The 14,926-nt window shown below is 33.5% G+C and overlaps 1 protein-coding gene across 1 annotated transcript; it reads right to left on the reverse strand.

Annotated features, from left to right (window-relative positions):
- Positions 1-1,915: 1,915 nt before the first annotated feature.
- On the reverse strand, positions 1,916-8,728 carry LOC111994151 (protein SIEVE ELEMENT OCCLUSION B). The gene is made up of 7 exons (XM_024026011.2): positions 8,424-8,728; positions 7,785-7,877; positions 7,218-7,663; positions 7,009-7,103; positions 6,749-6,879; positions 2,931-3,389; positions 1,916-2,800 (listed from the first exon to the last, which is right to left on the reverse strand). The coding sequence occupies exons 1-7, from the start codon at positions 8,625-8,627 to the stop codon at positions 2,204-2,206; spliced, it is 2,025 nt and encodes a 674-aa protein (XP_023881779.2). The 5' UTR covers positions 8,628-8,728; the 3' UTR covers positions 1,916-2,203.
- Between the last annotated feature and the right edge of the window lie 6,198 nt (positions 8,729-14,926).

A 14,926-nucleotide genomic window follows, 5' to 3' on the forward strand; every position in this document is an offset into this window, starting at 1 on the left:
TGGAAGTTTATACAAGAGACATAACTCTAAATCTATTACTATCTTCTATAGAACTTACTAATGTGACATACACAACTCTAAATCCATAGACTCTTTTATTATGGAGCTTGTTGCAATTGAACTTATGCTCACAATTATGTCATGTAAGCCAATTATGTCCCTAGTGGATGGCATAAGTAAAAACAAACCATAGTTTTAAAAACCAAAATAGTCAAGGAACCAAAAATATGTTTGGTTTTTGGTTGAACTGATGGGTTTTATGGTTGAAATGCCAATTTTTACCAAACCGATTCCATGACTAATTCCCAATTCAATTGGTACAGCCATTCATCAGTCCAATTTTTAAAACCATGAAATAAACATTTAAAAAAAAAAATTTAATGATGTGAAGGTAAGACAATCCTCACATTGGCATGTCATCAAGAATATTATTATTATTATTATTATTGAGTGAAAAGTGGTAGAACCCATAGTAAGGCTTGATCTTCAAGTACATAATGATCTGTGTTGATTGAGGGAATGTGAGGAAGAATAGATGAGAGTAGAGTAGAGTTAGCCAAAAATTAGCCTAATTTTCGGCCAACTCTATTCTACTCTCTTTTGCTCTCTCTCACCCCTTAATCCAAACCGCCCCTAAAAGAAGCAATTAATATAAGGAATTAGACTTTAGAAGAAAGCAAAAGATATGGTAGAAAAATGTAAAAACCAGAAGAATTCCACTTTTGTTAATGCAACATCCATACCGCAGGATTACACACATTCCTTCTCATAAGTCACAAACCAGAAGAGGGTAACAACACAAGTCATGACGTACAATACAAAAGTGGCATCAGATCACATCACACCAAAACATAAATATTTAAACCCCATGCATGTCACATCTCATTTTTGCTACTAGCATAAGGTTACCAACGTAGCCACGTTATTTAATTTAGTACTAGTAGTGCAACCCTACGTGATCCGAAGAAAAGGTAGCCACTTAATGCAACCCATTGGTAGTACCATCAATGTGGCAACACTTGAAGCTGATATATGTTTCCATGATGCGTGGACAGTCAGGGCATTTCATGTTCTCTGGTATTTTCCCACTGGTGTTTGGAATGTCAATAAAAAAAAAAAAAAAAAAACCCAATGGAACAAATTTTCCGACGGTCAAAAAACTCTAGAGGAATTTCACCTATCAATCCTAAGAAAAACAAAATCCTTATAATAAAATGGAAGTTTATACAAGAGACATAACTCTAAATCTATTACTATCTTCTATAGTACTTACTAATGTGACATACACAGCTCTAAATCCATAGACTCTTTTATTATGGAGCTTGTTGCAATTGAACTTATGCTCACAATTATGTCATGTAAGCCAATTATGTCCCTAGTGGATGGCATAAGTAAAAACAAACCATAGTTTTAAAAACCAAAATATTCAAGGAACCAAAAATATGTTTGGTTTTTGGTTGAACCGATGGTTTTTATGGTTGAAATGCCAATTTTTACTGAACTGATTCCATGACTAATTCCCAATTCAATTGGTACAGCCATTCATCAGTCCAATTTTTAAAACCATGAAATAAACATTTAAAAAAAAAAAAAAATTTAATGATGTGAAGGTAAGACAATCCTCACATTGGCATGTCATCAAGAATTTTATTATTATTATTATTGAGTGAAAAGTGGTAGAACCCATAGTAAGGCTTGATCTTCAAGTACATAATGATCTGTGTTGATTGAGGGAATGTGAGGAAGAATAGATGAGAGTAGAGTAGAGTTAGCCAAAAATTAGCCTAATTTTCGGCCAACTCTATTCTACTCTCTTTTGCTCTCTCTCACCCCTTAATCCAAACTGCCCCTAAAAGAAGCAATTAATATAAGGAATTAGACTTTAGAAGAAAGCAAAAGATATGGTAGAAAAATGTAAAAACCAGAAGAATTCCACTTTTGTTAATGCAACATCCATACCGCAGGATTACACACATTCCTTCTCATAAGTCACAAACCAGAAGAGGGTAACAACACAAGTCATAACGTACAATACAAAAGTGGCATCAGATCACATCACACCAAAACATAAATATTTAAACCCCATGCATGTCACATCTCATTTAGTCATTTTTGCTACTAGCATAAGGTTACCAACGTAGCCACGTTATTTAATTTAGTACTAGTAGTGCAACCCTACGTGATCCGAAGAAAAGGTAGCCACTTAATGCAACCCATTGGTAGTACCATCAATGTGGCAACACTTGAAGCTGATATATGTTTCCATGATGCGTGGACAGTCAGGGCATTTCATGTTCTCTGGTATTTTCCCACTGGTGTTTGGAATGTCAATTCGGCAACAAATGTGAGCAGTGTGAAGAACCTTGTTATGGTACTCTCTGAATATGACTTCGAAGCCCTTTTCACGCACATGCTCCTTCCATTTGTCCAAGTCCTCCAAGACCTTCAAAATTGTAGTCCCATGCCCACTGAGTACAACGGTTGAACCTTTGCTGAGCACAGCCCACCCACTCTCATTCTTGTAAGAAAGCAATTTCTGGATTTCTAATGACACAGCGTCTGCCTCGGTCTTCCTCTGAGTCTTGGAAATGAACAAGCTCTCAATACCAGTCCAAAATCGCCCAAGGATTCCCACATTGTCTTCTCCTTTGGTGCCCTTTCCGACGCAGAGCAACTCAATGGAAATTCTTGCCTCCTTTATCACTGGATCATTGGCAAGGGCAGTTGCTCTTTTAGTAAATTGTGTGATCCACTCGTTGTCTTTGCCTCCATAGAAAAAGATGTACTTTTGGTCCTTAATCTGATTTAACAACATATTTCAAATGTAAATATTATTCGAATGCACATTACAAACTTTTCTCAAAATGTGCATGTATGATTGTACGTGTGCGTGTGCGCGCACGAGTAAGAGATTGGTTAAATGATCTTACCCAGTTCTCAACACTTGGATGAACTCCAGTTCCAATGGATCCAATCCATTCCTTTGAAGTACATAGAGTTTCTTCCACTGTGCTATTGAAAGGGTAGGCTTTAATTCCCCATACCCTAATCATGTGCATTGCATTCTCGCATTCCACCTTCCCTTGATGGTTCAACACGACAACGGTGGGCTTACCCTTGAAGTGCCACTTCTCCTTGATGAATCTAATGCCTGCTATTGGTGAATAGTACTGCACCGCATACCATGGCATCTTAGACCGCAAGATCTCAAACTTCTTTTGCAACTCCTCGGTCCATTGCTCCACAATTGGGATCCACACAATCTTATACTGGTCTTCCTTCTTAATAGTATCATGAATTGGTCTAAGAATTGAAATGTCTTCTTCAGTAATGTCTAGACTCGAAATGAACAGTAAGACATTCTTCTTCTTCAACACGTCAATGTTAACCTGTTTGTGCCACACAATTATAGGTGTCAAAAAACTTGTGTTATCACTCAATTTCAAACATGAAATGTAAGATATGACTCTTAACTTGTCGATTTTCGCATTGTGTTCAGCCAAACTACAATTTATGGTATGGTAAGTGTAAGTATTATAAAGTTATATTTGTGTGTAGTAGATAAACTTTTAAGAGTACTCCATAAATTTACAAAATAATTAAATATTTAAAAGCATACACTATTTTAAGAAGGTGGGGTAAAATTAGAGCATTACCCAAACGAAGTACCTTGCCAGTGTAGAAAGGAAATTATGGTCCACACAATATTCATACTTTAATATGGAATATCCATTTTATGCATGATGTATTCATCAAAAAAAAAAAAATTATGCATAATGTAAAAGAGCATAGACACCGACATCAAACGATCATATCTAGGAAAATATTTTCTTAAACAATTTGTCATAATTGTTTTACATGACAAACAATAAAGTAATGAAAAAAAATTATAAGTTTACATGATAGTGTCATATACACCCCAATCACAATCTATAAACAATTATAACAAAATGTATATAAAATACACGATGCTAGCATTAACAAAAAAAAAAAAAAAAAAAGTGGAAAGAAGTGAAAGGGGTAACTGCACAGGATACTCGATATCAAGCATGTTGAAAAAGGACCTTCTAGCCTTCTATTGCTTGTAGACTTTTTTGAAGAACCCAAGCATACATTTGTCTCTTTTATCCAACTTTATTAAAAAAAAGAAGAGATTCTCACATGTGTGTCCCTTTTTCATTGCCGAAAATACCGACCCGAACCCGATTTTTTGACCCGAAGCAAAACGGGTTGACCCGTGACCCGACCCGTGTTTTTGTGGGTCAACCCGACCGACCTGCGACCCGACCAACCCGAACCATTTTAAAAATTTTTTTTTGGCTAAAAAAATAGTAAAACTAAGAATAATATTGTTTAATTGTTTATTGTGAACTTTAAGGAAAAAATTGATACATTTATATAACTATATGCAAATTAATTGAAAGATAAATTGTTAAACATTCTGTAATGAGTAAATATTTTTAGATATCAAATAGCAAAATACATGCCAAGATAATCTGGTTACAGTAGAGTTAAAAACATAGATTTAAAATTGTAGATATGTGAGAAATATTCACAAGTGTGAAAATAGTGAAGCTAAAGTATCAAATTAGTATAAATTATGAATACTTAGACCTATTTTTTAATAATTATGTCCAAAATAAACGGCTTTTCAAAATAAATTATGATATTTCCAAGAGTGTGTGTGCTTAACAATAATATGATATTCATAAAAGAGACCATGTATAAATAAGTAAGCAATCAAATTTAAAGTATATCTCAAATTGAAATAGAGTGTCAACCACAACTGATAATAGATTATAAAATTAATTTTCAAGATTGTAAATTTCTTATATATTTTTATTCTTTATCAAATGAGTTATCCAATAAGTCATTTGTAATTTTTTTATATTTAGAATGTTGATATTGTGTAGAAATAAAACTTGTGTATTTGTTTTACTTATCTTTGTGTTATTTTGTTTTAGATAGTAATGTTAGGATTTGTATAATTTTAAAATTGTTGAATAAGTATTAATAAGTTTAACTGAGTTCATTCTTGATATAAGTGGTGAATTCAAAATAATGCATTTTACATCAAGTAATTTGTTGTATAACTTTCCAAATAACAGATACATGTTGTTTCTTTATTAAAATTAAAAAAAAAAAAAAAATCATGTGAAAAATACGGGTCAACCCGACCCGACCCGCAACCCGATTTTGACCCGCTTAAAATGACCATTTTTTAACCCGTGACCCATTTGACCCACAACCCGATTGACCGACCCAAACCCTACCGACCTGCCCGTTTTGCCATGTCTATCCATGAGCATTATTATTAGCCAACAATAAACAGTCAGTGGATGTTGTCTTTTTCTTCTCTTATTTTTTTTTTTAAAAAAAAAATTCTTTTCACTTTAGAAGTATATGGATATTGATACTTGTAATATATACATATATATATATATATATTTTTATTAATGACCTAAAATTAAATAAAAAAATACTAAATCTTTAAAATAACATAAAAAAAAAAATCCTCAATGAGATTGTAAAACCTATCAAATGTTATGCAAACATTATTTGCCATTTGAGTTTTACTCCCGAATAAAATTTAAGATCACATTATTTTATATCGTAATTTTGTCACAATTTAAATGTGACAATCTATGAATTTAAAAACAAATAAATAAAAAGGAAAAATGGATGAATTTATGCGAAGGTGAGAGTTACATTATACCAAATAAAATAATATTTATAAGAAATAATAAATAAATAAATAAATGTGTAACAAAAGATGTAGAGTTGGTCATCACTCTCACCCCCACCACCCATGAGTAGGTAACCTCTCACAAAAATGTCGGGTCCATGCCTATGATGAGCCCCCACAGGCACAGCCTATAATATAATAATTTTCGCTCACACCCACTCGGCCACTCCTGCCCTTTTCTGGGTTCGTGCTGTGCCCTTGAGTTGTCACATATTGGCCATTAGCTTCTTTTTCTTTTTCATTTTTACTCTCTTCGAGCATTTTCATTCGGAATTAAAAAAAAAAAAACATTTTATAATTTTAAAATCTATTTTATTTATTTATTATCTCATTTTACAAATATAAAAAATTATGTTCCTCTCTCTCTTTCATTTCTTTTTTCTCTCTTACCTTTTTCAAATAAAATAATAGTATTTTTTTTTTTTACGTCCACATGAACAGTTGGTTCTTATAAACCAACTGTTCACAGGTTCTAAATTTTTAGAACCCATACTTAGAACTAGTTTGGATGTAAAATAACAACTGGAGTGTTTACACCCCCCCCCCCCCCTCCCCTTGGCGCCCCTAATACTAGTTCTTTTAATCTGAAGTCTTGTCTTTTAGGGAAATTAACTCCGGAAACTGTAAAATTATTTGAAACTTGATTTTGTTTGGTCATGGGTGCAAGGGTTTCGGATAAAATACATTATGAAAAGAAGACTAGCCATATACGCGGTGATTTCAAAGCCTGATTTATTCACCAAAAAACAAAAAACAAAGCCTGAATTCGAAATTTTAGAGTAGTTTTAAATGTTTAACAAACATCTTCGCTCACTTTTTAACAACGTGCATGGGGAATCAAAAGTTCTTTTTTAATTTATTTAGTAAAAACAAAAAGTTCTTTTTTATTTATTTAGTAAAAACAAAAAGTTCATTTTTTTTTTTTTTTTTTCTTTTTCCTGCCAAGTAAATGAAAAAATGAGTGTAAAAAACCTTTAAATCAGTATGTGATTTAGTGCATACCGGTTTTTTAGTAGAACCATCAATGAGAGGCTGCACACTGTCCTTGGTATAGATCAGTCCCTTAAATACCTCCATGATCTCCGTAGGGGTTCGAAAAACCTTTACCAACTTCCAGTAAGCCTCTGTCTCCTCTGCATTTAACCAAAATCTTTCCTCATTATACTCAATACATGCAAGGAAGCTTGCATATATATATATATATATGTATGTATGTATGTATGTATGTATATGTACAAGTAAAACAACCAAAAAAATCTAACCTATTTGTTGTCTGATAATTGTTATCTGCCTCTTAAGCTTGGTGACAATGATATTGAGTTTCTGAGAAAATGGGGATAGTTCTGGTTTCTTTTCCCTGAAAATAATGAGATTTAACCATTTAAACCACTATTTAACTAAAACATGTAAGACAAAGTTCCATTCTAAAAATAATAATAAAAAAGTATTTTTGGCTTGGATTAGAACGTACTCATCGTTAATGAGGCAACAAAGCTGAGTGGTGCTAGCTACAACAGTCACAATAGCCCAATAAACATCAACTGGGATATGTTCCATGCCTGTTGATAATGCTGGTACATCTTTTATGTCATGGTTTGATAGCTTCTCTAACTCAAAGATGCACTCAATCACTTCCAGTGTGGCTTTGATCACATTGTTAAGCTCAATAAGTGCTTGCTTATGTTTCTGCAGTGTTGGGCGCTTTAGGAGGATAGGCACTCTCTTCAAGGTTCCTACTGATTTGGCAAGTTGGTCCGATGACTGAATCTGGGCAAGCAGCCAGAATTCCCCATAGTCCAAAGCAAAAGCTGCAAGGGTTAACACTGCCTTTGCATCCCAGGAATAGTTTGACAATTTGCTGAGTATTGAGAGTGCTGTTTTGTGAACAATTTCTTCCCCAGGTGCCTTGCATTGCATCTGAAATTTTATATTCATCATTATAAAAATATTCATGGGGGTGACTCAAAAAAATAAAAACCCATCAGAGACTTTGAGTAGGAAAAAAAAAAAAAATTGTTGCGTAACTACAAATAATTACCTCACAGGAAATATTCTTGAGTGTACATATTGGTGGACTAAAACTTGCTTTAGGGATCTTCTCCTCCAAGTGCTCGACTGTTGCTTGGGTACCCTGCAGTTAATTCCCAGTAATTAGGAAGTGGAAATTATTATTATTTTTTTTTAAAAGGAGAAAGAGATATGTAATATTTATAATTACAAAAAAAAAAAAAAAAAAAAAAAAAACAAAAAACACAAAAAAAAAAAAAAACAAAATTGTAAAACACAAAAACTTCAAACCGAAAATGACTTCCTCTCATCTCTATGTCCTGTACGTTCTCTAATAATTGAAGCCATTTCAACAACAATGGGAAAATTTGAGTCCAATGGAAAATGACCTCTTGTCCGGCTTTTTTTGGAGCAATGTGTCTTAAGATTTGAGTCCCACATAAAATCCAAGAGAGATATCATGGTCTTACCATGGTTTGTCATAAAAAAAATAAACGAACTGGGAAAATAAAAATAAAAAATTTAACTGAACTAAACTGATAGTCTATTATTAAAAACTGTAAAAAAAAAATTAAGATGGAATTATGTTTCCATTAGTGCATTTCAAGTTTCAACATTCAGATCCAAAATTATAAACATTTTCTTAAAAAAGAAAAAGTTGGTACTATACCAGCACTATATTGTCAACGACGACAGTGGCACGCTTAAGGATGTTCTCGACGATGATGAAAAGAGATTCAACGTCAAACTTTTCATCATCATGGACATGGGTTGTATAAATTTGGTTCAAGATCTCATGGTCGGACAAGGTAAACAAGCTCAGGCCACCCTTATTGGTTTGCTGTGAAGAACCTAGCCGGACCAAGCTGGCCATGTTTTTGTGTCACACAAAAGAAGATGGGTTAGAACCAGGGCTCTTTTGGCTTAGGATAGTAAGGGCAAGAAGGAAAATGGCTTATGTGATTGCAGTGTGAGGCGTACGTCCATTTTTATAGAGCCATGAGAGGGTTAAATGGTAATTATCTGAGATGCCATGACTGGATGAAGCGTGTACTCATTTGTCTATATATCAAAATCACTTTACGTATGGTAAACAATAAGTGCGTTTTTGGACCCAAAAATAAAAAAAAACAAAACTTTTCTTGTGGTCCATTTTGATGAACTTACAAGATTTATCCATGCCTAAAAAAAAAAAAAAAAAAACCAAGTTTTATCCATGATTATGGTTGAATGGAGATAGTGACTTTAAACATGTGCAATATTACTTTCATCATAAATTTCGAATTTCAATATCAAAATGCACATAAGAAGATGTGCTAAACGGCTAAACCACTTGAGTCAAATTATTAGAACTTGTTTGTCGGACTTTAATCAATTCAATAATCCAAACCACCGGGCATGATGGTCTTGGACGAATACAAATGTGCTCAATTATTTTTTGTGTTTCCCTTTATATTCCATCGATTATAATTTGTTATGTGTTTAATTTTTTCCCTTTTAAACTTTGACTATATTATAAAGAAAGTTAAACAAATAAATAGCAAGTTGTAATTGGTAGAACATAAAATAAAATACAAAAAGTGATATAGAAAATTTGTATTTGCCTTGAACAATGGTTTTTTCTTAGAAATTGACCAGTTAAATTCATACCACTGGTAACATTGCAAACGGCATTAAAAATGACAATGTTAACTTATAGTGCATTCTTAATATGGATTTTTAGGGTTTTTTTTTTTTTTTTTTATGCATTCTTAATATGGATTTTTGGGGGTTTTTTTTTTTTTTTTTGGTCTCATCTTATTGTGGTTTACTTTTTTTTTAATATAGAGTTTGGACTTGTAGCATTCGCATTTGATAATTGTACTCTTTAGCATCAAATCAAAATACGTTTTTGGGATAGGCAGAAATTGAACTTCGGCTAAATCTCTTATTTAACTATCAAAGATTTTACCAGTTGAGCTAACTAAATTCTACTATTTTATTATATTATGTAAAGCAATTTTGGTAATTCAAAGATTTAAGACCTTCACTAATAACATTGCAATCAGTGATTTCTTCAATGCATTCGTTGATCTAGGTTTATATATACTATTTCTTCTTTTTTATTTTTTTCATCTTATTATGTACAACTATTTTTTAAAATATATAATAATAATAATAATAATAAGAATAATAGGTGAAGCTGAGAGAAAATCTAATTAGATTTCAATTGGATTCTCAATTTTGCACCATTTGTCTTTAAAAAAAAATTAATTAAATTATAAATTTGACTCCAATTTTGTGTCATGTATTTTATCTAAATTTTCTAATTTTTGTGCCCAAATAAATGATGCATTAACATTTAACATGGAAGCCAAGAAAACCATAATGATAATGTTCATTGGCCTAAGTAAGAACATCGTACCTGCACACTTTTATGGAAATTATAAATTTGACTCCAATTTTGTGTCATGTATCTTATTTAAATTTTCTAATTTTTGTGCCCAAATAAATGATGCATTAACATTTATCACGGAAGCCAAGAAAACCACAAATAATAATACTCATTGACCTAAGCAAGAACATTTATGTATCTTATCTAAATTTTCTAATTTTTGTGTCCAAATAAATGATGTATTAACATTTAACACGAAAGTCAAGAAAATCATAATGATAATGCTCATTGGTCAAAGCAAGAACATCTTACCTATACACTTTTATGGAAATTATAAATTGGACTCGAATTTTGTGTCATGTATCTTATCTAAATTTTCTAATTTTTGTGCCTAAATAAATGATGCATTAACATTAAACACGGAAGCCAAGAAAACCACAATAATAATACTCATTGGCCTAAGCAAGAATATCTCACCTACACACTTTTATAAGTAATCTCAATAGAGTCTGGAGCTCTTTTAATCTCACAACCAAAACCAAGGAGTCCAATTAGAAAGACTATAAAAGTAAAACATCATTTTCTCCTAATTCCATATCGTCATCCCATGTCTCCTCCTCTCTCAACCTCTACCAACTAGATTCACACACTGCCCTCTCCTCCTCCTTACGGATTTCTCAAAGCAAGGCTGGGTTCAAACACAATGTTCAATCCCACTCTTCTTTGCTTCACACTCTCATACATTAGTGTTTCATTAGTGCCTCCAAGAAGATTCCAAGCTCAATAATCAGTTCTTATATTTTTAATAGTTTTCAGTGTATCTGGATTAAGGTTTTGTTAATTTGTTAAAAGTGACAAAAATATAATCATATATATTATATTAAGTTGAAGTTCAATTTTAGAATTCAAATCGAATCAAATTAATTTCTAATTGTAGTTTAATTTTGTGCTATGTGTGCAATTTGATTTTTAAATGTTGGTGTTAAGTTAATTCCATTCATAATGCTCAATGTGAAAACTGAATCTATCAAGATAAACATTTTATCATTACAATTGTTAATATTTCCGTGTGAAATCACGGACTACAAGCTAGTTTAAATTAATGTAGAGCATTTATTTTATAGAGAATTTTTATTACTCTTCAATCTGTTGCTCCAATCCATCTAATGATACTCGGATTTTTCAAGAATTAACAGTAGAATTAAATTCTTAGCCAGATGTCACCACAGTTGATCGACCAGTAGAAACAGAAAGCTTTTCTGTTAAATATCACAAGAAAAAGGCAGGGAGTGAATGCTACCTTGGTGGAAACTAAAATTATTGGCAAGGATACGATCTTGAAGATAAAAAAAATGGAGGTCCAGCTTCAAATGTGAGATGCGTACGTCCAGGAAGGCCAAGAGGTGATGAAACCGAGAAGACAACAGCAAATAGTGAAGGCATTTGATGTATGTTAGAAATTATCATAGAACATAATGTCTCAACTTTGCGAGCTACTCAAGCACCAAAAATGATAGCTCTCGTAAGTGAGTCGATCTAAGCCTGTCTACATATACCTTTCATACCACAAAACTTAATTCCATGGTATATGTATGTTCTAACATATTATTATGAATTGAATAACATTATATATAATAAAACAAATATCCCCAAAAAAAGTAAAATATATGGTTTGTTAAAAAACAACATAACATTACAATTTACATAACCCTAGACCTGTAACATAAACTTGATTGGTCTCTTTTCCTATAGACTTTGTCAAGGGATCAACAATCATATGACTCATAAAAATGTGTTTCAAGACCAAGTCTTTGTATGCAACTATGTCTTAAATGTAGTGATATCATATAACAGAACGTTGGGTATTTCCATGATATTTGGGATCCTTAGCAAAGGCAATTGTTGTTGTGTTATCACAATGAATCATCACAAGATCTAAAGTATCCTTATGGACTCAAGAGGCTAGAAGAAGCCCCTAAATTGTGTTGGGAATTTAGCCAAAATTTTAACCTATGAGAAACAAAAAAAAATAGAGAAAACACACGTCAAAGAAAAAAAATCACATGCACAAGACAGTATTTATGTGGTTCGGCAATTTGCCTATATCCACGGAGTTGCAGTGATTTCTCTATTATGAGGGAAAAGAATACAAAGTGCAGCTACAGTGTTTTTCTCTCTCTCTAAAAACATAACAACAGTTAACAAACCCTAATCACAAAAGTGGCTTTTATATCCTGTGCACAGGATTACAATGGGCTACAAAATGGGTCAAAAATAAACTAGACTCCACAAAACCCAACAAATCTCCCACTTGGAGACTAGTTCAATCACCAACATCAGTTGCTATCCTCCAAAAGCAATCCCTCATCCCTGCAACTCATCCTCTTGTTCTCAAGATAGAAGGCCAATTGAAGCTATACACAGCTTCAGCTTCTCAATAGTGACACCCTTAGTCAACATGTCTGCCGAGTTCTTAGATCCACATATCTTCTCAAGTATTACCAGCTTATCTTCAACAAGATACCGGGTAAAGTGGTATTTTGTCTGTATATGTTTCGACTTTGAATGAAAAGCTGAATTTTTAGCAAGAAAAATTGCACTTTGACTGTCACTATATAGAATGCCCATCTCCTGCTTCTTACCCAATTCATCTAAGAAACCATGGAGCCAAATCATCCCCTTTCCAACTTCAGTTGCTGCAACATACTCAGCTTCTGTAGTAGACAAAGTAACAATCTTTTACAGATTTGAAGCTCATGATATAGCTGTACTACCCAGAGTAAATACAAACCTAGTAGTACTCTTTCTACTATCAATATCGCTAGCAAAATCAGCATCTACATAACCATGCAGTTTCAAACTTGCACCTGTAAAGTAAAGACATGTATCTGATGAACCCTTCAGACATCTCAGAATCCACTTGACTGCCTCCCAATGCTGCTTTCTAGGCCTACTCATGAATCTGCTCACAACTCCCACTGCATGTGCAACGTTTGGCCTTGTCCCGCTGCATGTGCAATGTCTGGCCTTGTACACACCATAGCATACATTAAGCTGCCAATAGCTGAGGCATAGGGCACCTTGCTCATATGGTCCCTTTCTTCTTCTGTCTTTGGTGACTGTTCTTTACTTAATTTGAAATGACTACCCAATGGTATGCTCACTGGCTTAGCTTCATTTATGTTGAACCTGCTGAGAACTTTCTTCACATATTCTGACTGTGAAAGTTTCAATGTACCATTAGCCTTGTCTCTAATGATTCTCATACTAAGGATTTGCTTTGCAGCTCCCAAATTCTTCATTGCAAACTGTTTTGACAATTTCTTTTTCAGATTATTAATCTACTTAATACAAGACCCTGCAATAAGCATATCATCCATATACAATAGTAATATAATGCAAGAATTGTCAAAAAACTTAACATAGCAACAGTGATTAGTTTCACATCTCTTGAACCCAATTCTATGCATAAAGCTGTCAAATTTCTTGTACCACTGTCTAGGAGTTTGTTTTAGGCCATACAAGCTCTTTCTCAGTTTGCAGACTAGATTCTCTTGTCCCTGAACAATGAACCCTTCTGACTGAATCATGTAAAGATCTTCCTCCAAGTCACCATGAAGGAATGCCGTCTTCACATCTAACTGTTCAAAATGTAAGTTTTCTGCAGCCACCATTCCCAGCACTAGTCTAATTATTGACATCTTCACAACTGGAGAAAATATCTCTGTGTAGTCAATGCCTTCCTTCTGCTAGAACCTTTTAACCATTAATCTTGCCTTATAACGTTTGCTACCATCATACTTATTCTTTATGCTGTATACCCACTTGTTGTGCAAAGCCTTCTTTCCTACTGGCAATTTAGTCAGTTCCCATGTTTGATTCTCCAACAAGGAATCCATCTCATCCTTCGTGGCTAACTCCTACTTGCTTGAATTTTCATCTTGCAAGGCTTCATTATAACACTCTGGCTCACCACCATCAGTCAACAGGAGATAATTTAAAGCGGGTGAATAATGCTGTGAAGGTCTAATGTTCCTGGAAGATCTGGGACTTTAGTTACAGGTGTACTCTGATCTACCTGTGAATCTACATTCTCCTTATCTTCTTCACCCCTTTTCTGGACAGTACTTTCAGTCAATCCATCTAAGTTTACAAACTCAGATTTCTTTTGATCTATCTCTGTAACATCTGACACTACAGTTGACCTATCCTTGTACATAACTTGTTTATTAAATATCACATTTCTACTTCTGATGATTTTCCTGTTTTGTTCATCCCAAAACCTATAGCCAAATTTCTCATCACCATAGCCAATGAAAAAACATATTTTAGACTTTGTATTAAGTTTACTACGAGCATCAGAATCAATATGAACATAAGAAACACAACTAAGTTTTTGGTAGTTCAGCATGCAACCTCCTCAAGAAGTCTGAACTCCATGGGAACTGATGGCCCTCGGTTTATCAGGTAAGCTGCAGTGCTAATAGCATCAGCTCAGAAAGTTTTTGGTAGTTCAGCATGCAACCTCATACTCCTAGCACGCTTATTGAGAATTCTGTTCATGCGTTGAGCCACACCATTCTACTGTGGTGTCCCAAGAATAGTCTTCTCCATCCTAATTCCCTGTGCAGCACAATACTCACTGAACCCTCCATCTATGTACTCTCCTCCATTATCTGACCTCAAACATTTTACTTTCAAACCTGTTTCTGTCTCAACCATGGCCTTCCACTTTTTAAAAGTTTCAAATACATCAGATTTATTCTTCAAAAAATAAACCCATACCTTTCTGCTTGAGT

The sequence above is a fragment of the Quercus suber genome, unplaced genomic scaffold (genome assembly GCF_002906115.3).
Source record: "Quercus suber isolate HL8 unplaced genomic scaffold, Cork oak 2.0 scaffold_152, whole genome shotgun sequence".
Classification (NCBI taxonomy): domain Eukaryota; kingdom Viridiplantae; phylum Streptophyta; class Magnoliopsida; order Fagales; family Fagaceae; genus Quercus; species Quercus suber.